The following is a 27,430-nucleotide window of genomic DNA, read 5'->3' on the forward strand; positions in this document are numbered from 1 at the left end:
GAAGTGAGAAGTGAAACCTGGAGCCAGGCTTCAGCGGAGTGAAACACTGATGTGACTGAAAGTGAGCAGCTGAGAGAAGAGCCACAGGGCCTGGAGCAGCTGTAAGGGATGAGGGAGAGGAGCTGCAGGAGCCCAGCAGGAGACATCCAGCAGCTGAGCAGCAGCCAGAGCACCCAGGAGCTTGCTGACATCATGTGGCCCCTGCCCAGCAGCTTTGGCCAAATTCACCTTAGTCTGTCCCTGGGACACAGTGAGTGGACGTGAAAATATTCTGCTAACAGCCTGAATACACACTTACTGGTGTCAGCCACACAAGAATCAGGAAGAGGCTGGCAAGAGCTGGAAAGTTTCATTGCCCAGGCCTGAACCAGGTACGGCAGAAATGAAACAGTGACATGGCTGAAAAGTCAACTAAGAATTGTAAGAGCCTGTCAGTATTCCCATGTACTGTCAGACCCTCAGACAAAGGAGGTTGTTGTTTGTTTTTTTCTTTTTAAATATATATATTTTTTTCACTTTGGCAATGGCTGCTTTAGAAGGTTTCTGTTCTGCATTGTTCTAGTGGGGGAAGTTATTCCACTGCCTCTTTCAATGGCCAGCAAAACTCTTTTTGTTGTGGGTTCTTGGCATGGAGGAGCAGTGTTCTTCCAAACAATACTGCACGCTGCTGGCCAAGGGCCAAAGTCATCTCCCGGTTACAGTGGCACAAATATCAACAAACTGGGTGAGTGCCACAGAGTCACACCACAATGCTGAATCTGGCCACAGTGCTGCCAACCCTACCCACTTTCTACCTTCAGGTCTATGATTTATGCTGGTTTTCCCTCAAATCTTGGCTCTGAGAATCACACTGAGTGATGAAGAATTTCAGTTTTCATTAAAAAAGGTCATCCATGAGCACTGAAACTGCTTGTGTTGTTTCCTGTAGTTCTGTGTATCAAGACTGTCTTTGGTGCCTAAAAATGTATGAACTGAGAATAAAAATGTTTTTGTGGTTAAAGTGTTTGGAAGCATCTCCCACGTGGATTTTCTGATGTTTAATAATACATGAACTCATGCTACAGATGTTTTGGGGCATTTACAAGATTCTTTTCCTCCTCTCAACCATCTTGTTTCGTCATTTTTGCACAGACTTAATTATCTGCCAGCCCTCAGCCCAATCTGCAAGAAGCAGGGAAAACAGCTAGAAAACACAACCTGAGCTTTTGCAGAAGGGGCAGGGGCCAGAGGGCAAGGCAAACAAGCTGCTCCCTAAGGGTCTCATCCAGCTTCAGCGAGAGTTTCTGTGGCAGCAAGGCAGCATCCTGCCCCCGATGAGCTTCTCCCATCTTTGCCTCTCACGGCACAGAAGGCACGGGCTGATGAATCCATTCCTGAGCAGCCAGCACCATTGCAAGTGAAATTTTTTTACATTGTAGCAGTATATATTAGATACACATCAACAGTTAATTACCCCATTGCTATTTGCACTGTGCTGGTGAAGAGCAGTGTCAGCATTTCCATCACACGTGGCATGCAGGAGCAATGCTAGCTGTGTGCCAAGTCACCTTTCTGCAAAAGCCAAGCCACAGAAGAGTTCCCTTTCCCTTCTTCCTTGCCCCAGGCTCTGGCACAGATTCACCACCTCTTGCAAAGCTCTTTTCCAGAGTGGGCTCACAGGAAGATGGCCAGGGGTCGTGGGTACGTTTAGCAATTGAGGTTTGTTGTAGGTCTGGGAAGGAGACTTGGTGTTATGCTGTGACTGACTGGGGTGTGAGCACCAGCCACTTCTCTGACACTTGGAGAGTTGTGCCTTGTGCTGACCCCAAAATATCTGGGGAGGGATGTGCAGCGCCACTTCTCCCAGGGGCAAGGGCTGGGGGTGTGGAAGCATCGAACCCTGTGCAGTAGGAAAAGGTGGAGCTGCATCCCTGTGGCTCATCCACCTCCTCCCCTGTGTTTCCCCCATCCCTGTGCCAAATAGAAAGGGAAATCCGGGATTTTCAGCTGCTTTTGATCCGCTCTTGCTCTGCACCCAGCAGGGCAGGAAAGGATTAGTCTCCATTTCCTGGCTCCAGCAGCACACAGGGCTGCCCAGGTGGGACCCCCTACACCTCCAATTAGGGGCTCCCCAGCTCGCAACTGCCACAGTGCTGGACCCCAAACCGCTGCAACAGCCATCTCCATCCCACCTCCCCCTATCTTCACACATCTCCCCAGGGCCCCTAGACGTGCCTCCCAGCTGCTCTGCTCAGTCAGCCCAGGGTTTGGCACTGCAAACAAACCACACTTTCCTTCATCACTTGATTGCAGTTTCTAACTTGTACATAGTTTCCAACATGGGAAGCAGGATACTATAATGAAAGAAATCCCTACAGACTCTGATGGCAATACACACAGGAGCCCCTAAAGGGAGAAGAAAAGGGTGATTAGAAATAGGTTATTTTGAAGGTAGTTTTTTTGGGTGCTATTTCCTGGCAGGCAGGAGAGCAAGCCCTCCTGGATCTCAGACCACCAGCATTACCAGGGACGTTGCTCTGCATTCGCTTCACCTGTTACCTGTTACATCACAGCCAGACAAAACCAAGACTGTCAAACAGCTCATCCCAAACTGCTCCTCAATACCTCAAAGTCAAGGGCTTGATCCTGACGGCTATCCTCTGGAACACACAGTGCCTAAACTAAAAAGGCAATGGCCCCTGTCAGTGGTATGGGATCTGAATTCCCCACTCCCAGGCTGCCCAGGGGGAATAAAGACCATGGTGTGCAGCTGCCAAGCGCTGCCACAGCCCCAGAGCACCCGGGGACAACCCAAGCACAAACCCAGAGAAGCCAGGGAAAGCAGAAGGACACAGGGCAGAGGAGATGCCTGCCAGCATCTGTGCAAGGATGACACAAGAAAGCCAAAAAATCAGCCTTTGGATGTAAACAGCCCTTGGGGTTCACAAAATCAAGACTTCACATTAAGACAGAGGAAATTTCTTACCATAGAGGCACAGAGGAAAATGAGCACCTGAGATGCTGCCCACGACCAGCATTTGAATGGAGGTAATGCTTGAAAGCCTCTGCTCCGGACCACAATAGCAGGGTATACACTACTGCGCCAGCACCACACTCCCCTCTCCAGATACTGTGCACGATGCCCCACGCACATGACTCCAGGAGCCAGGATTTAAAAATACCAAGCATCACAAGTTCCACTCAAACCCAACCACCAGCCAGCCTGGCCCATTACATTACAGCATTGTCATATGACAGAGCAAACAGCTCCATCGCTGGGCAGGAGGATCTGGTGAGAGCCATCTCTTCATGGCAAGATGGAGCCAATCCTTTCAGCAATGTAAATACTAAAGCAATGCAATTGAAGCACTCCAGGTTCACAACAGAGCCAGCACAGAGCTGAATCTGGCTGTCCTCTGTTACTTGTGCTGTAGTGTCTTACCACCTTGCAAGTACATCGCTTTTTGCAGCAAAATGGTACTTGATTGATAGCCAGCACAGTCGCCAAACCAAGCTGTTTCAGGACAGGGCTCCTGGCAGCGTAGTGCCTTAGCATTATGTGAATCTCATACGGCTGAATTCAGCCCTATGTGAATGCCACAGCACTGCCCTTCTGTGCTTGATGATGCTTAAACAAAAAAGAAAAAAATACTGTCCTATGCATGGGGACACTGGAGCAGAACGAGGGTCAGCGCATCCACCAAAGCCATGTGTTGGCTTTGGACAGGTGTTGAGAGCTCCAAGGCACGTAGGTACTGGCCAAGGAGCAGCTGCACAGCAACTGCATGCTGATGTGAGGACATTTCAGCAACACCATGGGCTGCAACAGTGGAACGTACGTGAGCAAGCAGTCACCACATCTCATGGCAGGCAGGTCCAGCTCAAGGCATTTAATTGTGTGTCAGGCACATGCAGAGCACACCTCATCCTCAGTATTGCCACTCTCTGCTGTCTCAGCTACCCTGGGGCTTGCTGATTGCTGCCAAAATATGGGGGTAAATAAATACGGCCAGCTCTGATGGAGTCTCTGGATGAGAGATGCCCAGGGCTAAATCCATGCTATGCTGTCACATTTGTGGGTCTGAATGGGGTGAAACTCCTGTTTCCACTGTGTTTCCAGCTGGCATACTCCAAATCAAGCAGCTCTATCAATGATAGCCTCATCCCCAGGCCAGCCCCGCTCTAGGATGCAGCATGGGAATCCACACAGAAGAGCAATAGGGCCACACTGGCAGGCAGTTTTCTCATCTCTGCAGGATAGCCAGGGCTAAAGTACCCCTGTGCTCTTGCAAAGACCCCAAGTGGGCACCAAGCAACCCACCTCTGACTGGTGGGATCAGTCCTCTGACTGGCAGATCAAGCTAAGCACGGGCCAAGCACAGATGCTTGGTGAGAACCACACATGTCAAAATCTGTAAATAGAACACCCCAGAGGCGATCATGTTTGGGCTGCAATGACAAACCCTTGGGCAGAATGAACCCCCAAGGCAGGCTGTGCCCCAGGGAGCTCCACCAGACACTAGGTAAGATTCCAGAGGTCTGCATTCTCATTTCACTTTGGCAACCTTTGGCAACAGTCCTACTAACTGCTTATTTAAAGTAACCTTGATATTCCTGGCCCAGCAGTCCCGTGGCTGCACTTCACCTCTTTATTCAGTCAACACACACACACACAAGTGGTAGTGAAGGCTTCAGACACTTTAGTACCAGTGAACCAAACATAGCATCAATTGGTGACCCTTCTCCCAACCCCTTAAGCCATTGTAAATACTCAGCTACCACACCAACCCTTCCCCTCTCTGAAGCCTCACCAAGGGCTGGAAACAGAATGATGCCACCCCAAAAGCCTGCCAAGGGCTCATGGCCAATCCTGTCCATGTCTGCAGCCCATGGGGGTTTAGCTGGCTTGCAGGACAGTGGTTAAATACCCTGCCACAGGGCTGATGAAACCAGCCCAGAGGTACGGATGTGGCAGGAGGTTACACATGCTGCCCAGGGGTGCTGCAGCGGCACCTTGCAGCACTTATGCAAGAGCCATGGCCAGGCTTGAAGCTGTCCTATCCATGCACACAAGGCGTTGCATTGGCTCAGACCTTAGCCTGGCCAGGGCAATTTCCAGAAATCCAAGACTTTACAGCATGCTCCTAAATTTTTGCCCTTGCAGATGAGAATTCAACCTGGGAGACTTTTTCCATAGTTTCCAGTTTGCTCCAATAAAATGGGTGACGATTCACCCAAGAGAAACACAGAGCTTGGCCAAGAGCAGAGACCAAGGGATTTGTTAGTTTTACTGTGATGTGGTCAGGAAACAGTCCTAGCACTCAGTTTCAGCTCCTCCCTCTTGATAACATCTACCATATGCAGGCAGTGGAAAAGAAACAGCCTTTGATATAAACATGATAGTGTGATTCATTGCAAGGCTGTTTGCAGCTATCACTTCACCCCAGAGCTTCGTGCATGGCTTCAGTCTGTGACAAATGGAAGCACTAGCCCCACTGGCTCTTGGTTAAAGCCTTTCTGCCCGCAACAGCCACAGGCTGGCAGAGCCACACCAAAAGAGCAGAGGGATGCTGCTGGGGTTGCAGGAGATGTCAAGTGTCTTGGCAGGGCTTGGTTGCCAGCAAGCATTCATCAGCAGGACAAGAGGCTTTCACACTGTGCAATCCACACCCTCACCAACTCACCCCATGGCCCAAAGGCACCCGCTGTGTCTGTGCCCCACATGCAGCCCCTGGGAGGGAGCTGAGCCCCATTGACCCAACATCTACCTCCAGCCTTGGGGATTCAGTGTTCTAAGCTTTGTGAGGAAGGTGTGTTTCCAGCTCCTCTACAGTGCTATGAGGACAGCCATCACTGCCACTGTGGGACTCAACCCTTGAGTGCCAGCCTGAATCCGGGGGCTGGCCTTGGTGCCCATAGATCAAGTAGATACTTTCACCCATTAGTGCACACGAAGTAACATCTTTCCCACCCACTCCTGCAAGGATTAATTAGGTGTCATTTATGCGGCACTCCAAGGTGACACCAGTGCTGCAGACAGGAACAACCAAACTGGAAATAGTAGTTCATCACTGCTGATCTGAAAGCTTTTCTTCTATGTGCCAAAGGACAACATTTCACCTGGGTTGCAGTCAGCTAAAACACTTAAAGCTCAACTGAACAAGATCTCAAATGCATCAGGGAATAAGCCTGTGCTACGGTAAACTTGGGAACTAATCATTTGTTCCCATCTTCAAGTCTTCAGAGCGTGACCCTAAGGTCAAACCAAGCTTTTACCTTCTCCTGTATTCCAGTACCTGGGAAAAAATAATATTACAGGAATAAATTAGCATGTGAAATTTATCTAATTAGCCCACTGGAGTGGAAAATACTTGCTAACTACTTTGAAGTTGAACCTACTGTACTTATTAGGACATCACAGAGGGGAAAGCAAGGAAGTGAAGATGGGAAGACCACCAGGACAGGTTCCAGAGGATGCAACTGCCTGAGCAGCACAGAGTTTCACCTGGTCATGTCTCTTTTCTTCTCACTCTGCAGAGCTGCATTAAGTGTCCAACTCAGACATAGTTGTGCTGGAAGAGACCAAAGGCTGTGCTGTATTCCTCTCTAACTTGCCATTTACTGGACACTGCAAGAAGGGAATATTTCCCAGTGATTTTCACTGTGACAAAGGGCTAAGCATTAGCCTGGCATGCACAACCATGAGTGGGCCAACTGACCAGGAAGGAGGGAGGCATTGAGACTGCACATGGCCTGGGCAGCAGCACCCACCTCTGCATGACATCAGCCCACTGTTCTCTCCCAGCCCTGCGGGCTCCAGCGCACAGGGAGCGAGTATTGCTGACAAAAGAACTGCCCGTAAAGCTCCATCGTGTTAGGCAACTGCCTGAGATGCCACAAAAAGCACTTGCAACAGTCCGTTCATTGATTTCCCCATTTCCCAGATATAGAAACTTTTGTTCTTTTATTAGCAAAGCTTTGGAAATCCCTACCCATAATAGCAAGAGAGGAACCCTGGGAAATTTTGCAACTGCTGTGGCTGAATTATGAAAGGGAAGGAATGATGGCCCCACCGAAAGCTAGCAAGAGAGACAGAAACAAAAGACACCTCTGCCTGACACGCACCTCACGTTCCCCGTTCAGCTGACCACCCACTAAACATGAGCACAAGCAGCCCATGTCCCTCCATCCCCTCCAGTGGTCGACTGCCTGCTGTTGAAATGCTCCCCAAAGGAGCCCCACTCCATGCTGGGACAGAGCAGTTTCCCTGAAAAACAGGAGTACGAGATGTTGCTCACCACAGAGGCTGCAAGGCACTTCAGAAAGAGGGGAGCTTGCTGATGGGGCATGATACTCCTTTGGTGAAGTGCAGGGAGGGTTGTAAAGTGCCAACTCAACTTCAGCGATGCACCCACCACCCCAGAATTTCCTTTGCAAAGGACAGCAGGGCTAGGAGCTGGTGAGTGATGGAGCTGAGACCAGCAGTGCTGGGAAAACCTCCAGCTCCCTTCCTTTGAAGCTGATTTGTTTTCCTCTGTCCCACCCCTGCCTCCTTCACACTTGCAACAGGCCAGGAAGGCAGCGCTGGGCCAGCCTGCTGCAAAGAAGGCTTGTTAGGACCACTTGTTAGGACATTCCCTGGATAATCCAGTTTCTGGACCCCCATCTCTTAAGTAAAACTTCCTCTGGGTTCAAGCACCTAAAGGTCCCCATGAAATACAGCTCCTAAACTTTTTCTCAACCTGCTTGTTCCATCTCCAAGAAGAAAGGCCATTAGTGAGTCTGAAAGTCCTGAAATAGAGGGGGAAATGCTAACACAGCTCTCTCCAGGTGCCCATGCAAACTGGCAGAAGTGACGGCAGAGAGATGAGCAGGTACTCGCATGCAGTGTGAGCATGAGACACCAAACCCTGGCTGGCTGGGGGGAATCTTCCAGCTGTGAAAGAAGTCTTCCCATCACTCCACAGACAGAAACACCGCTTAGGACTTCCCCACTGGCTTTTCCCCACTGGCCCAATGCTTTGCAGCAGAGGGAGGTGCCAGCTCCATGGTGCACAGGAGCTGCTATGCCCCGACTTTCCAGGAATGGAATACAGGGCAAGCATCCTCAGCGCTGAAGCAGCAGCACGCAAGCACAAAGAGGCAGAGCAATCCCTAATCCACCTCCCGCTCACAGGTGCTGCCAGCCAATGCTCATCCCCGAGGATCCCATCCTGCTCTGCTAAAGCACGAGAGAGCAAGGGATGAAAGCACCAGTGGAGCCCTGTGCTGGGACAGGTGATCACAGGTGGGAAACACACACAGTGCACATCCAGAGCCTCAATTTAAATGGAAACAAGGATGCTGGAGACCATGCTCCCAGCCTAACCTCATGGCAGTTTCTACAAGCAAAACACTAACCCTTTCAGTCTTGCACAATGGAGCCGACATGCCAGTAATGACCCGAGGGTTGGGGATGCCCCGATGTGCCAGATTACTGACCAGTCCCCACTGTGACACAAACAAAAATCCCACCAATCTTTAAAGCAGCGCACAACCACCTTAAAAATATGTTTCTTTTCTGCAGTAAGCCCAGGAATGTGATCAGCAGCAGAGATCACTTCCAAGCAACCCAGCGTTCAGTCCCAGCCACTGCCCACGTCTCCAGCTTAGGTTTCTTGCTCTGCCGGGAGGGAAGCGAAGCCTCCACCCTTGTCAGGCAAACCCTGAGGATCCCCTGTGCTGCATCACAGGCCACAGAGAAATCCAGCACCAGATCGCACGACTGAGCAGGAATGGGTCTTGCATAGCATAAGCCTTAAGAAAACTGCTGCTTAAAAAATGAAGGTATTATGAGAAGCACGCACCGAGCCGCGGGCTCCCCGGCACCCGCCGCGCGGCCGCGCTCCCGCCCGGCTCCTCACACCGGCTGCTGGAGGCACCCGGCTCCCAGGGCGTGTTTCACGGCACACCCGTCCAGCTCGCAGTGGCTATCGCAGGATCCTCAGCAGAGCAGCAGCACAGGAGGTCCTGGCAAGCCCGTAGGGGGGGGGGAGGAGGCTGTTCTAAATGTAGGAGGCTTCTTGCAAGTGCCCTGATCCTGCAGAGACTGCTGCGCACGGGCTTCCTGCCCCTGCCAAGATGGAACACACTGCCCTGCAAGAAAGTCCTCCGTGCTCCCAGGGAAGCAAGCTCCTTTCTGTACTGTCATTTCACCTCTTCAAACACAGAGATGATGTTGAAGAGAAGGTGACATATCAACCATGATATCAACCGTGACATATCAATTGTTTCCCATCAAGAAAATCCAGATTTAAGGCTGCTGCAGTGACAGTACAAATACTGAACACACAGAGCAAGAACATGGCTTTTCCCTGCTCCAAAATCAAAGGAAGCTCTGCCTTGAATTTTAACAGCACCTCAATCACATCCAAAATCCTTACACAGGACACCAACTACTTACCACCTACCCCTCTGGAAAACAAGGCCCCTATTTTGGGTTCTCCAGTAGCTTTGTCACAGATTGCCTTCTTGTACGTCAGATTTGTGGCGTATTTCTGTGAGGGGCAGAGTTAAGATGGCAAGAGGAGCCCTCAGCAGGAATCCCCTGACCCGAGGCACATCAGGAAACCTCTATCTCACTGCTGCAACCAGCACCATTTTTTGCCTCATGGACCAAGCCCTACTCTACAATGGCTGCACCTGCAGCACAGCAGCAGAGCAAGAGGGCAGGATCGATGCCCACACAGACGGGAGATGAGGCAAGACAAGGCACCAAGGTGTGCCTCCCAGGTTTCACACACATCAGCTACTCCAAGGCAGCAGAGCCAGGACATACATGGCAAACACTCCCTTTTGCACTGAGCTGCAACACAAGGCTTCTTCCATGTAGGAAGACTTCCCCTCCCTCCCAAACTCCTCCTTTCAATTTGGTGCCTTGGATGTGGCAAGTGCAAGACATGGTCAGTCTCAAAATACACTACTTCATAGAGGAAACAGACACATCTGGAGGCAGTGCCAGCTCTTGGCATCTTTAACTTTGCCAGAAGTTCATCACACCTGGATAGCGCTGGGGTAGGGTCACAGCACCTCTCCTTGCACACCCACCCCATCCCTGCAGCTTAAAATGGGCTGGCAGCTCACTTGCCTTCTACTTACATCATCATCCTGCACGCTCAGGGGGATATCCAACATGCACATCTGCACAGGCTGCACCAGAGCCTTCTGCACGTTGAACAAAGGTTTTGCCTCCATCTTCCCAGGGATGGAGGGGCTGCTCATCCTTCTCTCTCTCCTCTGCCACTTCTCTTCCAGGAGCAGGTCCAGCCCAGGCAGCAAAACAGATCTGAGATTTCTCCCTGCTTGATTTTGTCAGCACATCTTGTCAACAGCTGCTGCTTCTGCTGCTCTAAGAGGTCTTATTTCCTTCCTTGCAAATCAAAGAGCAGTGAGGAGCTGCACCAAGAGGCTGTGTGTGCGCGTGTGTGAGCAAGTGCGCCTGTGTGTGTGCGTGTGCATGTAGCCAGCAATGTTCCCGACGCTGGTGAAGCAGCCCCTTTCAAGCATGCCACGGCACACTGCCTTATTCCAGCCTCTCCTTTCTTTCAGGGCAAGCTTAGTGCTGGCTCCATCTGCTGCTTTGCACTGGCGTGAGGTTTTCAGCCTCATCTACATGCACGGCACTTGCAAACCCCATGCATTGTCCCAGAGACACAACAGGTCCTGCCTGCTGTTGATTTCAGATTATGCTCAAACAGTGTCTGCAGCAGCTAAAGCATTTCACTCTGGCTTTTGTGGCAGGCAGACAAGCAGAGCCGGAAGGATGAGAGGCTGTGAGAAAGACAGCATGACCAATGGGAGCTATAGCCTCCCTTTTTCATTCTTTCTCTCTTCCATCCCTGCTTTCCATTGTCCAAGGCAGTTTCAGCTCAACGCCCTCCTGTACTCCAAGGACCACAGTGAGGCTTAAATAATTCACATCCAGAGAGTGCTTGGGAACCTTATGGCAGTGCAGCGTGGCACTAAAAGACAGTGAATATTGATGTGCAGGTCAATCCTGCATGGAAAGTTTTGCCCAGGTGAGTATGGCACTGGCTGACTTTTCCATCGGAGAGAGACAGCAACGCTGAAACAGTTTTGCTAAAAAGAGTATGGCACAAAATGGGGTGGTTTTGCTACAAAGGGCATCTTCCTACAGAATGCACACCAACAGGAGCAGTAGGATGAGAGAGTAGACATGGAGCAATGTGTATCTCACAGGTGTTACAACTCTCACAACAGAGTAAACCTGCGGCCAAGTCTGTGAGCCATTTTCTCACCCTCATCAGCTGCAGAGACCAGGCGTAGTAACAGGGGAAGACATCCCTCGGGCGAAGATAGCAGTAGACAGAAGCAGTTTGGTGGATTCATCCAGCCACACCCAGCAAGGGAACTCACTGGGACCAGTTAAGCACCAACACAGGGGCTGCAAAATGCCAGGGCAAGTCAATACAAAGTTCTCATTGCCCTCAAACAAACAGGAGTTTACGTCCTTCGAGCTGCCCTTCTTGCTAGGCCCAGGAGGGATGATAAGTAGGGTGAACAGACCCTTCTTCAGCAGGCATTTTTAGGTAGTTTCCCATGACTGCAGACAGCAGCGGGTCCCACTCTGGGGCTGCCCTTTGCCAGGCAAAGGTCTGGGACAGGGCAGCTCTGTCACGGCTTTCCCAAAACCAGCTGCTGCCTTGAGGCCACAAGTGCAGTGTGTGGCATGCCCGGGTCTCAGAGTAGAGCGAGGAGCTCTGCTGAGCCTGGCATTCCTGCGGTGTTAGGTAAGCTGGGCTGGGCCAGCCCTGCTCAGCACCCAGCCAGAGCGGGGCTGAGTCATTACCCCAGGAGCCAGAGCTGGCTGAGATGCCAGGGTTCGACAGGTCTCACACACACCTGCAGAGCTGGGCACCTTCCCAGCGCACTGGTGCGGAGTGTGGGACTGCAGCAGGGTCCAGCCCATCGTTCCTGGGAGAAACGCAAGGGTGAAAAAGCCAGTGTTTACATCCTGAGGGAATGGGAATTCATGTACAAGCCTGAAACAAGACCTGATGGGATTAAACCCACCATAAAATATGTTTTAACTGGAAATTAGGCAGATTTTTCAATCACTGTATAGCTGAGATGAGCAGCAGCAATGACACGGAGGGCAGAGCTGCAGCAGCCCTGGGAATGGCTTCGCAGGAGAAGAGAGGGGACATCACAGCTCAGCACATGGACAAAGCAGTATTTCCAGGGCCATCTCCCAACTTCTAGCTGACAGCATTTTGGCAACTGTCTGGCTCTTTTCATTGCAGAGACTTAGTGCCGCAGCCCAAGAAACACCCTGGCATGGCCAGTCAGTATCCCTCTACATGGATGGTGTCTTGGTGACTCAATACAACATGCACTCCCAAGGAGAACAGTCCCACATTTCACAATGCTATCATAAGCAACAAAATCTGTCCCCAGCACGGACAGAACCCATAGCTCTGATTCCAGCAAACATGATTCAAACCTTTGCCTCAGCCCAAGCTCAGGTTACGCGCCTCCCCAGAACAGCAGGTAGGCAGAACATGGCTTTCCAATAACAATCTTCCAGTAACAAGCTGGGCTTGGCCAGATGGGATTTCACATTCCAAAGGGCCTAAGTGACTGCATCAACATCCTCAGAAGGACACAGATTTCACAGTCCGGTGTCAGAGTCTCCAAGGGGTACCATCCCCAGTAACCCACTTATCCCCCTGTTCAGCAGCTATTCTTTACCATGGGAACAGGAGTCTCTGCAAAGGTGCTGTGGAGGTGTAGCAGTCCCATCATCTGCGGCTGCCCGGGTCTGCGGGGGCTCCCCTGGACTTCATGGTAACAGCAAGGGATAGACAGCAGAGTTTGCTGCCCCAGAGCACAGACTTCTGGCAGTAGCTCAGTCTGCTCTGCTGGTCCCCAGAACACAGCACCGTTCCAGCAGGCAGCTGTAGACACCAAAGGGCTGTCCTGAACCTTCTGGAAAAGTCACAAGCCATGCAAGCAGATTGCGAAGGAAAGCAAAACTACAAGTGCAGAGTCTCAGGAGAGACGCCAGGCAGCACTGCAGTGGCTGAACAAATGAACAGCCACACTGGAGAACCACCTCCAGCTAACAGGAACGGGACACAGCAGACAGGGGCTGATGGAACATGAGAGCTGCTGTGTATGGAAAGCTTCAGCCAAAGGTAACCAGTCAGACGTGGGTATTCACACAGTCCCAGAGACAGCACAAAACCTTCTCCTCATGCCAACTCGTACACATCCACCCACCGGTCTCCCCAGACACCTGCATAAGTCACTGGGGAACATAACATTCCTTCAACAGAAACAGGCAAAGTGGTTTTGAATGATTTTGCATCAAGAGTTTTTCTGCAGAATTACAAAGCAAAGATTTCCCCAGCATCAAACCAACCCAGACAGGATGATCCTATGCAGGTTTCTGAATGACAGCCTCATCCTACTGCTCCTCCAGTCTGCCTGGCATGAGTGCTACAATCTCAGATCCTCCAGCAACAGCAGCAGAGTAGCTTAAACACACCACTGCACTGACAGCAGAAGAGCCATTCTTACAGACAAGATGCACCCACTGCTGGAGCCCAGCAGCAGCACATTCAAGCCCAAGGAGTAGGGAAGCCCTGCAAAGGGTGCAGGAGAAATCTGCCCCTGGTATCACCTTGGCACAGTGGCCACTTCTGGCAGGCAGGGAAGCCCTAGCACAGCCACTGATGCTTCCCCATTTCATTTTGCACTAGAGCTCTATTGTTTCCTGGAGATCCAGCTGAGCAGTTAAAGCACATCATGAAACCTAACTGCTTAGCAACCATTACTGGAAAAACACTGTTTTCCAGCAAGTTTTGGCAGGGCAAATAAACTGTGATCCCTATGCTGTATGCATCCTGCTCCCTACTGCTTTACTGCCCCAGGGAGAAATGGACTGCTGCACTGGGAAGTGCACCCATTCCTTAAGGTATGCACAGCCTCTACCACCCTGCAAGCACATCACTTTGGGCACACAGTGATGGACCAGGACTGAATCTTTGCATAGGTGGATACACGTTTCAGTGACAAACTCATGCATAGGAGGATCTTAGTACCCAGCATAGCTGCAATAGCATAAACATCCAGAATGATCCAAGAACCAGTGACCAGCCTCTCCCACCACATTGGTTGTTCCTTACACCAAGTGATTCACGAGGACAAAGGCCCACCTAAGAAGGGCTGACTCCAATGCTTGATGCAGTCAAGCAAAGACTTACACAAAATTAAAGAAATTCCACAGAAATAACAATGGCAAGCTTGTTTTTCAAAGGAAATTGCAATTCCACGTGTTGTCTGCAAGTCCAAATGTCATGGCATCCTACACATGCACCATTTGGTTTTGAAACAACACAAGCCAACTGATTTATTTTCACTGTGCAAGGCGGATAGAAAGGCAAAGAGGAAACAAAGCAGCATGATGGGTGAAAGGCAAATGGAAAATCCCAACAGTTCTTCCTCTTTAGTAGTTCTCGGTAATAGAAAGGGGAAACCTGCTTTCAAAACACAGATATCCCAACCTGAAGCATCCCCCGAAGAAATCTGGCATTTACAGAAAGCCTGTGCATAGATTTAGAGGCAGATACAGGAATCAGACAAGAAGACGGATGCCTGGTGGGACTTGGAGGAGACCAGGAGCCAGTAGGATACCCATTTCTTAGTGAAAATCAAATGCATCTTGATACATAAGTTCATGGGTGCTTCTGTATATCCCATTTGAAATCCATCTGCTTTGTCCCAAATGAGTCGTGAGAAGAAATCCCATTGCAAATCCCACTGCACCCTTGTTCTGATGTATTTATTTGAAAAAGCCACCCTTGTTCCTTCGAAGTTATTCCCAACAGTGGCTGCAGCTCATGCTGCAACTCAGGCCTCTGGAAAGCCCATCTGCCATTCAGCATCCTGAGGCGGATAAATTCCCATGCTCCCCAGAAGAGATACATATGCAAAATTAATTTACAATCAAGCCCGTGCGAAGCATGGGGCGGCCTTTTAATCGTTGCAGAGTAGCAACTATCCATGCCAAGTGAAGCCAACAAGCATTAGAGGGGGAGTGGGGGAAACCAATTAGTTTTCTTGGGATTCCTCCACACAATTGCCACTTGGGGGATTTCAATTTTCACACCCTCCTGAGGGCGGAGAGTGCACCCTGGGAGCCATCATGTCCCAGAGGGGAGGGACAGGGACATTTCCCAGTGGCCACCCCTTACGGTCCTGTGATGCAGCTGTGCTGGACCAGTCTCCATGGAGACTGTCACTGCAGCAACAGAGACCAGAGGTGTAGCTCATGGCACTGCAAGAAGATGCAAACGAGGCCAAAGACCACCTCTCTCCCATAGAAGAGGGACCATCAGGTACCCATGTGGCTCATTTCTGCTTCTGAGACAATTTCCCTGCATTGGCAGGATAAAAGGGCTCTGCTGCTTGTGATCCAGCTGCCTCATCCCATGCTGAAAGCACTTTATCCTGTTGAAATCAGTCCCACAGGAGCTGATAATATTGAGCTGTCACAGTGGGTAGAGCATCAGGAGGGAGCCATGCTCAAAGCTGTCATGGCAACAGTTTATAGAGTTTCCATAACCATCCTCTCTCCAGGTGGGGACAGATCCCAGGCTGGGGACACTGATGCAGTGTCCTCTGCCTTTACAGCAGGCCTCACCAGAGCAGCACACAGCCCAGGAGGTGGAATGTCCTCCCTCCAGCACCATACTGGTCTCTTGCCACATACACAGAACAGCCATCAACTGCCTGTGCTGTAAATAGGATGAAACTCAGCCCTGGAGGCCCACCATTGATTTTCACTGCCTAACAACAGGAAGGCTTTACAATCCTATTAACTAAACGCCCTTTCAAGCAGCACTGGGAAGTGCAGAGGAGAGCTGTGCAGTTAGATCCACTCCATGCAGCGCCCGGCTCCAAGAGGTGCTGGTAAATTCCCCAAAAGCTGGGCTGCGACTCCTGCAGTGGCTGGTGCCATGTCAGTGGTGGCTCCCGCAGAGGCAGGTTGAATCACACCAAGAAACACAAAGTGTTGGCTCTAGGTCACTGGCCAGAGTGCAAAGGAGATAGCAGGCCTTGCCCAGGAAAATGGTGCCCACACGTGAAAACTTGGCAGGACTTGAGCCCTGAAATATTGACAAATATCACCGCATTTCAATCTCTTCCTAATTACCACCTGGTCATATTTGTAGGCATTTCCTTGCAAAAGATAGACTGCTTTGGCAAAATATATAAACAGCAGCCAATCTGACCAGGAAGCTCTCACCTGCCCTGGACCTTGCTGTGCCACCCCAGCTGCCACTGTTGCTTTTCGTGTCAGTGGCATCTCCTCCCCAGGGAGGCGAGGGAAGAGCCATGACCGTATGGGACACGGTGCCGAGAGGGACGGGCAGGAAACACACTGTGGGAAACCTGCTGTGAGATGGAGGCAGCAGGGCCAAAAGAACAGGGCAGGGTGGCTGCCAAAGATTTCAGAGGGACCTACAGGCTGCTCTGTGAAATGACCCCAGTCTCCCCATCTCACACCAATGGCCCGCACAGAGCCAGGCAGGCTCCTCCAGCACTGAACATGGCCTTTGCAGTGTTTGCTTCCTGCCTTCAGGCCAGGCAGGGCGTTTATAGCAAGGAAGTGGGAAACAGATTGGGACCACATGGAGGAGGAAAGATAAAAAGCAACAGCGGATGTCCTGAGAAACCAGCAAGGGCGTAAGCCAGGCACAGTTTGCAGGGTAATATCTGCCAGCATGAGCCTTCAGGGAGGAGGCTCACATGGCCACATTGTGGATCCTGGACAAAGCATTACCTCTAGGCTGTGCCAGCAACCTGAACCCCAGCTGCACATTCCCTCCTCTGATAACGCCAGGACTGCTTCTCCCACCACACAAGTAATCCCTCCAAACAGCAATGGTTAGCCTACAGCAGTCAGGATCTACACACGTGACTCATTTATTCTCCCATTTCTTTGTTTTCGAGGTCCTACAGGGAAGTGTGGAGCCTTATCTGGGATGCCTTTTCATCCCAGGGCTCTCGCACCACATCTAAAGTCTCTCTGATTTTCTTCAGATCCTACACAGAAACATGACAGACCAAGGGTCAGCTTCTCCACCCTCTCAGAGCTGCAGCAGGCGAGTGACCTATCAGGGCACAGCTGAACCTCTTCCCCACCAGACCCATTGCCCTGCCTCTTTTCTTCCTTCCCCCCGTCTTTGACACCTCTCTCCAGGCAGGGTGGTGAAGGACACTGTATTGCAGCTACACCCTCTCAAGGGAACACACGAGGGCAGGAGACCCTGGGGCCATCCCAGAGTTCAGCGAACCCGGGAGGACCGAGGGGCTGTAACTCTGCAGAGGATGAACTCCCACTGCACTCCTGGGCCTCAAGGGAGAGGGAAGTCTGTGATCCCCCAGCACCACCACCAAGCTGCCTTTGACGTCAGCACATGTCTACAAACATTGCCTTTGACCAGCAGCCAAAACTTGCAGTGCAGGCAAATATCAGTGCAGAAAGCAAGTATGAGCAGAGAGCCTTCTCCAAGATCACTGGCTGGTGGTAACAGAGGTGAACACACAGGGGTTCATCCAGGTGACTTGGGAGCCAAAAGGTCCCCAAGAAATCAAATAATTTAAAATTAAAATCCCCAAGGAGAACAGATGGATGAACCCTCACTGCAGGTCACACAGGCTGGGCTTGGACAGTCCCAGCAGGAAAACGTCCTAACGTCTGCAGGCTCTGCCAGTGCCACTGGATCCCACAGCAGCTGGGGCCAGCCTCAGGCACAGCAAACCGCAGCACTGCTCCAGCCACAGGGGCAGCAACACAGCACGTCCACCCACACTGCCCCATTCATGGATTTAAATAAAGCTCTACCAACCCTGACAGCACAGCTAGGGCAGCCTGAAAAGCAGCAAAGGCACCTCTCCCAGTCACTGCTGATGGAAAGGTCATGTATTTGCCTCTTGTCTACCAAGTGCTAGAGAGAGCTGGGGGATGGGTTGACTGGTGGCAGTGGGAACAAGCACAAAAGGGAGCTGTAGATCAGGGCTGGTTTTTTTATAGGAGGGACACAGTGACTGATCTGGCTGAGGTGTCACAGCAGGCCCATGGTGGCTTTGGGATTGGACCTTAGGTCTCCAAGGATGGAGCTGGCTCACATTACTCATCACCAAGAAGCCAAACACAGCTCCTCCTTCGTGAGCAAGACAAGACACAAGCACCAAGCTCCTCTGAGCAGATCTGCTCCCTGCAGCAGAGCTCAGGTCGGTATGCTCGCCGCTTTCCAAGAGAGCCTCTGCCACGCTCCCACTCATTCTCAGCACTGATGAAGGCATACAGCGAGGCAGTGATTGATAGGGAGAACAACAGTGCCACCTGCCGCACAGCCCGCCCGGCCCCGCACCCGGGCCTGCCCCCCCAGCGCATTGCACCGGTCATCACGACCCGCAAAACGCATCCCCGGCCAGCAGCACGCCTCGGGAGCGGCAGCAGCGCTGCTGCAGCAGGAAGGAAGCCTGCGACAGCCCCTACGGGCACTGCCTGGAACTGCCTCTAGCTTGCACAGCAGAGCAAAGGACAACAGGATGGGGGAAAGCAGAGCAGAAAAAGAGCACCCCAGAGCCCATTTAGGGACCATAGTGTGTGAGGGAGATGGAGGAAGAAGCAGACAAGTTCCCTTGGCAAAAGCAGACAAGCAACCCCTCTTCTCCATCAGCACCCTGCAGGTGAAGCACATCTTCCAGCCTCTCTACAGGCAAGGGAATAGGAGAAGAGGCAAACAGTCCCTAACATTCACAAAGCCTTGGTAAGCTAGCTGACACGCTCCCAAGCATCTCCTTTGGAGAGAAATCCCAGATCCTGTCACTACATACCATGCACTCCCATATGTACCATGTCACCCTGTTATCCCAGGGAAACTCCAGGCAGTGGGACAACTGGTAGAGCAGTGTCAATCTGAGGGAGCCAGCTGCAGTTTCTCTGCACCTCCAGCCCCAGAGGCTGTGTGTAGTTGCCAGTTTGCCAGCCCTGCTCCACAAGTGACAGCACTTTGGTGGCAGGTGAAGCAGTTTCTCTGCATACACCACCTGGATAGCAGGCTGGCATCCTCCCCGAGACAGATCCATGGAATGGTTTGGGTTGGAAGGGACCTTAAAGCTCAGCCAGGTCCAACACCTTCCACTAGAGCAGGTTGCTCTGAGCCCCATCCAACCTGGCCGTGAACACTACCAGGGATGGGGCAGCCACAGCTTCCCTGGGCACCCTGTGCCAGCGCCTCAGCACCCTCACAGGGAAGAGCTTCTTCCTTATATCTAATCTAAATCTGCCCTGTTCTGAAAAGCCCCTTCTTTCTTCACATGCAGAGTCATCTCAAAGCAAACTGACCCCAAAGATAATAATAAACTGCACTGAGCTACTGGATAAAATCAATCACTACTGTATCCCAGAGATTTATTCTGGATCCTGCAGCAGTCACTGCATCCTCTGTTCACATCTGATCAGTACTATCTGCAGGCACACATGCATGAGTGGGAGCTCCAGATGGAGCAGCTGAACCACGCTGAGGAGGGACTTTTCATCTCTTTACCTGCTTCCTCACAGGCCTGCTGCCAGCTGGACCCTTGCTTGCTGTCACTTGTTGCCAGCTCACACCCTCCTACACGTGGCAGGGCACCACTGAGAGTTAACTCCTAGCCACTGGAGTCGCTTCAGACCCAGCTCCCTTCCCTGCCTCCGAGCAGATGACAGAGATCGCCTGCACTCGGGCACCCTGAGCCCTGCCCTCAGCCAGCCTCGAGCCTGCTTGTCTGCCATCTGCTCCCTTCTCCAGCCCCAACAGCCAGGAAGGAAGAGAGCTTGGTTTAGGATGGAAGCCACCTTCTGACCCAGCTCTCAGTCAGGCTTTGGTTTGAAAGGCTGAAATTTACCATTGCACACGAACCTTTGCTTTCAGATGTCATGACACCATGAACAACACACCTGCAGCAATTAGATCAGAGATGAAAAAAAGCTTGTTTGCTCCGCTTATTTACTTTGCAGCACTGAGTTTTCCCAGTTCTTTGTGTAGGTCTTTCCCTTAGCAACCAGGGAGAGCAACATTTGAGAGACATGAAAAACGTAGCTGTAGAGTGGTGAGGCAGGGTGCCTGTGGCAGGGTGCGGCTGTGGGTGCAGCTGGAAATTCCTTTTAACTGATAGTCACAAGTGACGTGACTTGGATGAACTGCATCCCTTAAAGCAAAGTGGCCACTCTCTTCAAGCAGGATTCAGGCTTCTAACCTGTGCTCTCCACCATAACACCTGCCATTAAAGATTCCAGCCTTGTAACAAAAACCTCTACATGCCTTAGCTTATCCAGATATAAAACAGGAGCGAGTATAAAAAGTGACGAGAAGGCTAAAGTGGAGACTTTAATACAAAGCTCCCCATAGGAATGCAACATGCATTCCCAACATGGAAGGGAGACTGAGCTCTGGACATTGTTTTTCTGGACACCTTTACACCTGTAGTTTTCTGGATCGCCTAGCAAAATTATTCTCCCAGTGAACAGCCATGCTGACAGAGCACTCTTATTCTTGACCTCTGGCAGGGTCAGGATCCAAACCCCAGTATTTTGGTTTCCAAAGGGACATGCCACAATCTAGCTCACATGCATGCTGGCTCCTGCCTCACACACTCCCAACAGAGCTAATTCAGCTTTTGTTTATAGGGCTGGATCAAGGCAAATGAGTTCCAGACCAAACAGACCCAATGGGTGCAGGAGGTGGCTCTGGTACGCATATTTTCCAGTCCAAAAAATGAATCTCTGCCCACTTTTCCACCACAACATCAGCCGTTCCCTTTACTCATTCTTGGGTTCCCAGGAGCCATCGCTGCCCACTTACCTTCTCACCACCCCCACAAGGGCAGCAGCACAGATTCCCCTTCCCTTCCCAGGGTTGGTGTTGTGAGGGGAACATGAGAAGAGGAATAGGAAGTATAAAGTCAGAAGAGCATCACGACCAAACAGAGCACCCCATTCTGATAAGACCCCATATTTTATACCTTTGCTTCAACCTGCCCCCAAAGCTCCAGTGGATTTGTGAGCATAGAGCTTTTGTCCACCTTAGCTAAGTTGAGCTTCATTTAGCCTCATAAACACACAGGCAGCGACAAGGGACCTTTAGGTGTCACTTGGCTTAGGTGCTGCCTGAAGAGCTGAGGCCCTGGCCTGATGGCATAACATGCAGCTTTGCAGCCTGCCAGCAGCCACACAGCTCAGCAACGGCTGCAGAATCGCACTGCCAGCCAGACCCTGTCCCAGACTGTCTTGCTTTCACTTCCAACCCTTCATCCCCGCTTCTACCGGCAGCACTTATCCACTGTGCAGCCGGAAAGTGAAAGGAGAAAAACCAAAACAAAACAAGAACAGATTCCCTCCTCCAAAAGATTCAGCCTCTCCCCGGCCAAAGCTCTCGCTGTACACCCGGGCCGGGACTGCTGCGCCTACGGTGTCCCCCTCTGCCGCAGCCGGCAGCAACAGACAGGCACCTGCGGCTACCCAGGAGCCCACCGCGCCAGAGCGCCGCACACGCAATTAAGCACCCACCGCGAGCCCCCCCTCGCTGGGCGCTGAAGGGGACCGAGCTCGGCCGCCCACGCCGCTGCGCACCGGAGCCGGGAGCTCGGGGACACCGCGAGAGAGCTCCGGGGGAACGGAGCCGCCGGGGGAAGCGCGCAACTCACCTGAGTGTCAATCATCATGATGCCCCGCGCATAGCCCCGCCGCGGGGGAGAGCCGCCGGGCCCCGCTCCGGGGTCCCGCGGGGCCAGGTCACCGGCTTCCCGCGCTGCTCGGCGATCGGAGCCGCACCGCGCCGGCCATGAAGCTCCACCGCCCCCGGGAGCCTCCACCCCCCGCGCCAGCGCCAGCGCCGAGCTCCCTCCGGAGCGGCGAGGGCAGGGCGGGGCGGGACGGCGAGGCCGGGGGCGGGGCCAGACTCGGGGCCCGCGGGAGCTGCGGGGGGGGGAACGCGTTCCAGTGCGCGAGAAAGGGGCGCGGGGGGATCCCGGGAAGAAGCTGCGGGGGGTTTCGGTGCGGGGTTGCCCTGGGAACAGCGGAGCTGCGAGCAGCGGTCCCGGACTTTCCGCTTTACGAGGTCGACGTTGCGCCGTTGCAGTGATGTCAGGAGAAGCAGGAGCCGAGAGGAGGCCGCGTCACTCTTCGTGGCCGAATGCACGCAGCCGGTGCGATGCTCCCGGTCCGGGGTACCACCCCCCGCGCCGGCACCCACGGGAGCGCCGTAGCATTGGACCTTGCCGAAGAGCAACATCGTGTAGTTATAATAACGGTATCAGTGCTGGACAGTGGGAAAATACATACTTCAAAAGGTCTCGCTGCAGTGAAAGAAAACCAAAACCAAACCAGCAAAACAAAAACCCAGAATGAAGCACTTTTAAAAAGCAATTTCTTATCAGACTTCCTTTAAATTAACTAAAGGTTCAGCAGGGGCAGGGGGGTGAGGAGGGCATGCAAGCAGCAGAGACTTCTGGTTAAATCTGTCTGGCTATTCCTATGACTTTATACTGGTCTTACATGAAACAGAGACATTGGGGGCTTCTGTATTTAATCTAAATCTAGAACAAGACAAGGCAAGTCAGTACAGCATTACTCTTATGCTTAGAGAAAGAAGGGAGATGGGTAGGTAGGCAGACATCTAAAAGTCACCCCTCCCATGTGTTTTGCTGGCAGTGCTTTCCTGGATGATTTGATTTTATGGACCTACATGTGGAGCAGAGCTGCAGGATGGGGGATTTGGTATGAGTAATGTGCAACTGCTCCTGTAAAATCCTTTTCCAGTTCCTGCTGTCCCTGGAAGTGCTGTCACTGTCATGGTCACTCTACCTGCACAGCAGCTGTTGCTCTCTGTGTGGTTCACCTCTGGGGATCCCACATACTTGCTGGGGTAGTGAGGCAAGGCACAGCAGGGGCAATTCAAGTGAGAAAATAGTAACCCAGGTGCTCAGAGCTGCCCTTTGAGATTAAAGCAAATCCCCACTGAGAAAGAAACTCATTCTGTGCATCTCATTCACTAGTGAGCAACCAAGACTAGTCCCTGTGCAGACAAAGAGAGACAGCTCCTTCCTCAGAAAGCCACAGGCTAAACAGGTTAAGACAAAGGGCAGGATAGTAAAACCAGCCATTCTGGCAGGGAGCTCACAGCCTTCCAGCTCCTTTCCACCACCATGGTGCTTTAGCTGTATTAACCCAGCCAGACACATATTCCCCATGCTGGTTTAATTCAGGGAATGTGTAACTGATGTTCTTATCCTTCCTCATCCATGTCTGCTCCAGGACAATCTCATCTCCATGATCCTGGCCACAGTTCTGCCACGGAGGTTTGACAAGGCCAATCCTCTCATAACTACCCTTTTATACCATATCAAAGTGGTTCAGAATAATATTTCTGATCAGTAATGTCAGGCAACACAACCTATTGGAGGGTTAAGGGAAATCTGAATAGGAGCAGAAAAGGGTGCTGGTCTGGCTTAGGGGGAATTATTCTTGTCCTGTCAGTGAGGAGAACAAGAGGATCATGGTCTGTCCTCATCTCAGATCATATTCAGTGCTGGAAGTTTCTGTTTCTGATCCCCTGAGAAGTTTTCCCTTCGGGGATGAATGCACTGTGCAAATCACCAGCCAGGACAAGGAAAGAAAAAGCTTGTCAGAGGGGTTCTTAAACAGACAATGAATGATGAGTCTGTTCCAGCCAAGCAGAAAAGGATGGATGGATGGATGGATGGATGGATGGATGGATGGATGGAACAAGGGGCCCTGGGGGAGGCAACAAGCTACTGATCTGAGGCTTGGATAAGGACAAACAGAGCTTGAGTTGGAAATGCCTTGAAAGCAGTATAAATCAGCCAGTGATATATTTACATGTGGTGACCCCCTTTTCGTGCAGTACTACATAGAATCATAGAATCATAGAACAGTTAGGGTTGGAAAGGACCTTAAGATCATCTAGTTCCAACCCCCCTGCCATGGGCAGGGATACCTCACACTAAACCATGCCACTCAAGGCCTCATCCAATCTGGCCTTGAACACCGCCAAGGATGGAGCATTCACAACCTCCCTGGGCAACCCATTCCAGTGCCTCACCACCCTCACAGTAAATAATTCCTTCTTTATATCCAATCTAAACTTCCCCTGTTTAAGTTTTAACCCGTTACCCCTTGTCCTGTCACTACAGTCCCTGATGACTAGTCCATGTGTGTTTCCAAGTCCAAATCCTTTTGGCACAAGGACATGTAAGACAAACATTGTCCCCTGTGGCAAATGGAGGAAAACCTCACATGCAAGAGTACTAGGCTGTTGCCTTACTACCACATGCCTCAGTTTCCCCACTGAGTTGGATGTCAATGGGGGATTCAGATCAGAAAGTAAGTCCTTGGGAAGCTCCCACCCTTGGGAAGGCTCACAAGCCTCAGGCTGCACAATGCAAATGAGAGAAGAAAAGCTTGCTGCTGGTGTTGGGGGAAGGGGATTAATCATCAGGAGTTGACAACAGAAGGCCAGGTTTTCATTAATTAGAGGAGGATATGAGCTGATTCAGGGAGCATCTCCCACACTGCACTGGGGAGCATGCTTCTGCAGTCACATTCTTCTGCTTCCTAGAGACAGAGAGAGTTTCTAGGTACTGCTTCAAAATGAAGCCCTGTTCGGCAGCACTGTGTCACCTAATATGTGACACAAGACCTTCCCCTGGGGAGAATGGCCCTGCACAAGTAAGGCCATTACCACAATGCCCACAGGGTCCTGGATTTGGCCAAAAGGTGGCTAGGAAACAGAGCTGCAGACCAAGCCTCTCACTAAAGGTTTTCATAGCAGGTACCCCAGAAACATAGACCACCCTCTATCACACATGATTTGTGCTGGAGAACTCCCTCTCATGGTGGATTTAATACAGGAGTTCAATATGACAGCATGAAGCCCAATGCCTGCAAACACAGACCAGTTTAGAGGAGAGTTAAGTCATAAGGGGAGCTAGGCATTGGCAGAGCTGGTCTACGGATGTGTGGCTGCTATATAATTTCATGGTTATACTGGATTTGAATGCTTTTGTAAGACATCTAGCACAGCACAGCCACGTCCATTCCAGCTAATGCAGGACTGAAATGGCTCGTTAAATCATCTGCAACCAGTGGTGGGGCCCTAAAGCTTTGAATACTTGATACACTGCCATATAGCATTTTGCTTATGTGAAGAGAAGCAAGTACAGTCAGGCAGCTCTTCCCCATTTTCTCTCTTTCTGCCGAATGAGCTCTTTTTCCCTTCTCTTTTCTCCATTTTAAAAACCTGTTCCCTTAGAAACAGTCAGCTTAGCCCTTTCACTCTTGCTTCTCCTCTCCATGCCATGCAGCGCTGCCACGCTGCTCCCTGTGGTGTCTCTCCCCACTCCCATTAAATGAGCACAGCACAGAATGTGCACAGCCCTTTGGTAGCACACCTCAGGAGGTAACAGAGATATTTATTGCCTACGGCAGACATGCTGTAGCAAGGGAGGTGGCACATGGACCTCCATGCTGTGACTGTAGCTGGCAGCTACACAGCCGCTGTTGCCCAGCTGTGGCTGTGCCACTGCTTGGACACCCCCAGCCTGTTCCCCTGAGTGAGTGTCAGGCTTTAAAGCCTGGTTTAGGTTCTCATCACATTCCCACAGAGCAAATGTTAAACCCAACCTAATTCCACCTCTATACTGAACTCACAGCTTCACTGGAGCACTTCATTATCAAATGAAATCACCTTGTTTGCTGGAAATGCATCACATAGGTTTTTACTGTAAGTTCCAGCAGCTTCTAGCCAATTTATTTCACAGAGCTTAGAAAAGTTGGAAAAGACTGGAGGAATGGATAGGAAAAGATTACATAGTCCACAGAGACATGTAAACCAGGGAAAGGGTTCAGAGCACATCTGTGATTGCAGTAATCTCAAAGAAGTTCAGTCTGGGTCTGAGCTGTACCAGGTCTGTCTAAACTCAGGTCTCCAAAAGACAGATTGGAAATTGGAATAAAACTGCTATATAAATTGACACTATTTGTCCTGTCAGACCAGGGTTCCTACTGCTGGCAATGGCTGGCACCAGCTCTCTATTGAGGTCCAAGAAATCCTGCTGCACTCGAATCAGGTATAACTTGCTCTGAGCCCAAGTTTCCTCCTGATCCTGACAAAGAGTGTGAGTTTCAATCCCAATGCATGAAACACAAAGCATGGAAATTTATTGCCCTGCAAAGTTGTTTGTTTGGGGTTTTGCGGGTTTTATTGTTTGGTTGGTTTTGGGTTGTTTTTTTTGGGTTGTTTGGGGTTTTTTTAAGTGAAAAGGCCTTTACTAAAACTTTAGGTCTTCTCCATGGGAATGTTAAATATTGTTTTGATTTTGCCAAGTTTCTGCTAGGCCTCAGGAAAACACTCAGGCAAAGGCATCTGCAGCCTTGCTATAAGGACAGTCTTGCATTTGGTAACTGGCCTTTTGGATGCTTTTTTGTGTGCTGCAGCCTTAAGTGGGAGGCTCGTATTGACAAAGATTAGGAACTTGGAAACATTTTCATTCTCACCTCCACTTCATCTGCTGCTTCTAAAATGCATTAAGGCTTCTGCTCTCCAGAGAAACTATGACATCTTTCTTTCTCAGTTTGTTCACACTGGGAATAAAAACTCATGGTGGGGCATGTTCTGTGGGAGCTAATATTTAGTCAGTTTGAGGAAGGAGTGTGTGTGGATGACATCTCTGCAGGGATCAGATGGTCAATCTCGTATCTCATTGTAGTTCTTATCCACTGGAAAAACATATGAGGTGAATTTCAGGGGGCTTTGGCTTCCTGGCATCACATGCGTACTCTGGAGAAAGCACCTTGGAGGGTTTGTGGAAGAGGAAGTGTCTGTTGAGATTACTTTCTTCCTGCCAGGCTGCCATGATCCCATTGGCTTTGTCCATCAGGATGGTCATGTGGCAAATCTTGGTGAACTCACAGACTTTCTTGATGAGCCCTCCAAACACAGCTCCTCCTCTGCAGAAGTCCCCTTCTTCATCAGGGGTGTAGGCTGTTGAAGAGCTCCTCCTCTCCTAAGGGGACTGGCTTCGAGGAACATTGAAATAGGCAGGGTGTATGGCTGCTATTGTATCACCCAGGGTCTCAGGCCCCCAGGCATTGTAGAACACCATGTCAATGTCCAGGCAGAAGAGGCAGTCCACCTCCCGATGGCTTGTCTCTGCAATGTGCTTGTTTATGGCCTCCATCCTGAGCATGGAGATCTCTTGCCAGCTGGGGTATTTCCTGACAGGAACAATGACAAACCTTCATCTAGGTTACAGCCAGACATTGGGAATTGTCTCAGGGTTGTCAGTGAAGATATAATAGTTCACCCAATAGCCT

At 51.1% G+C, this 27,430-nt stretch overlaps 2 protein-coding genes across 5 annotated transcripts in view; both read right to left on the reverse strand.

Moving 5' to 3' along the window:
* Window positions 1-21,904, reverse strand: part of RALGDS (ral guanine nucleotide dissociation stimulator) — a 54,682-nt gene extending 32,778 nt beyond the window's left edge. For 3 of the 4 annotated variants that reach the window (XM_080630906.1, XM_080630904.1, XM_080630903.1), the window contains exon 1: window positions 10,117-10,248. In XM_080630906.1, coding sequence (XP_080487032.1) covers window positions 10,117-10,239 — 123 coding nt within the window. In that variant the 5' untranslated portion in view covers window positions 10,240-10,248. Of the gene's footprint in view, window positions 1-10,116; window positions 10,249-21,741 lie in introns of those variants that run through there. The other variant, XM_080630905.1, reaches the window with a different exon arrangement.
* A 3,949-nt stretch (window positions 21,905-25,853) lies between these two features.
* On the reverse strand, window positions 25,854-27,363 carry LOC308227959 (globoside alpha-1,3-N-acetylgalactosaminyltransferase 1-like). Its single transcript, XM_080630973.1, is given in 2 exon segments — window positions 25,854-27,120; window positions 27,124-27,363. Coding segments are annotated over 2 exon segments (474 nt in total). The 5' UTR covers window positions 27,304-27,363; the 3' UTR covers window positions 25,854-26,826.
* Window positions 27,364-27,430: the final 67 nt, after the last annotated feature.

Source organism: Psittacula echo, assembly GCF_963264785.1.
Source record: "Psittacula echo genome assembly, chromosome: 16".
In the NCBI taxonomy this organism is placed as follows: Eukaryota; Metazoa; Chordata; class Aves; order Psittaciformes; family Psittacidae; genus Psittacula; species Psittacula echo.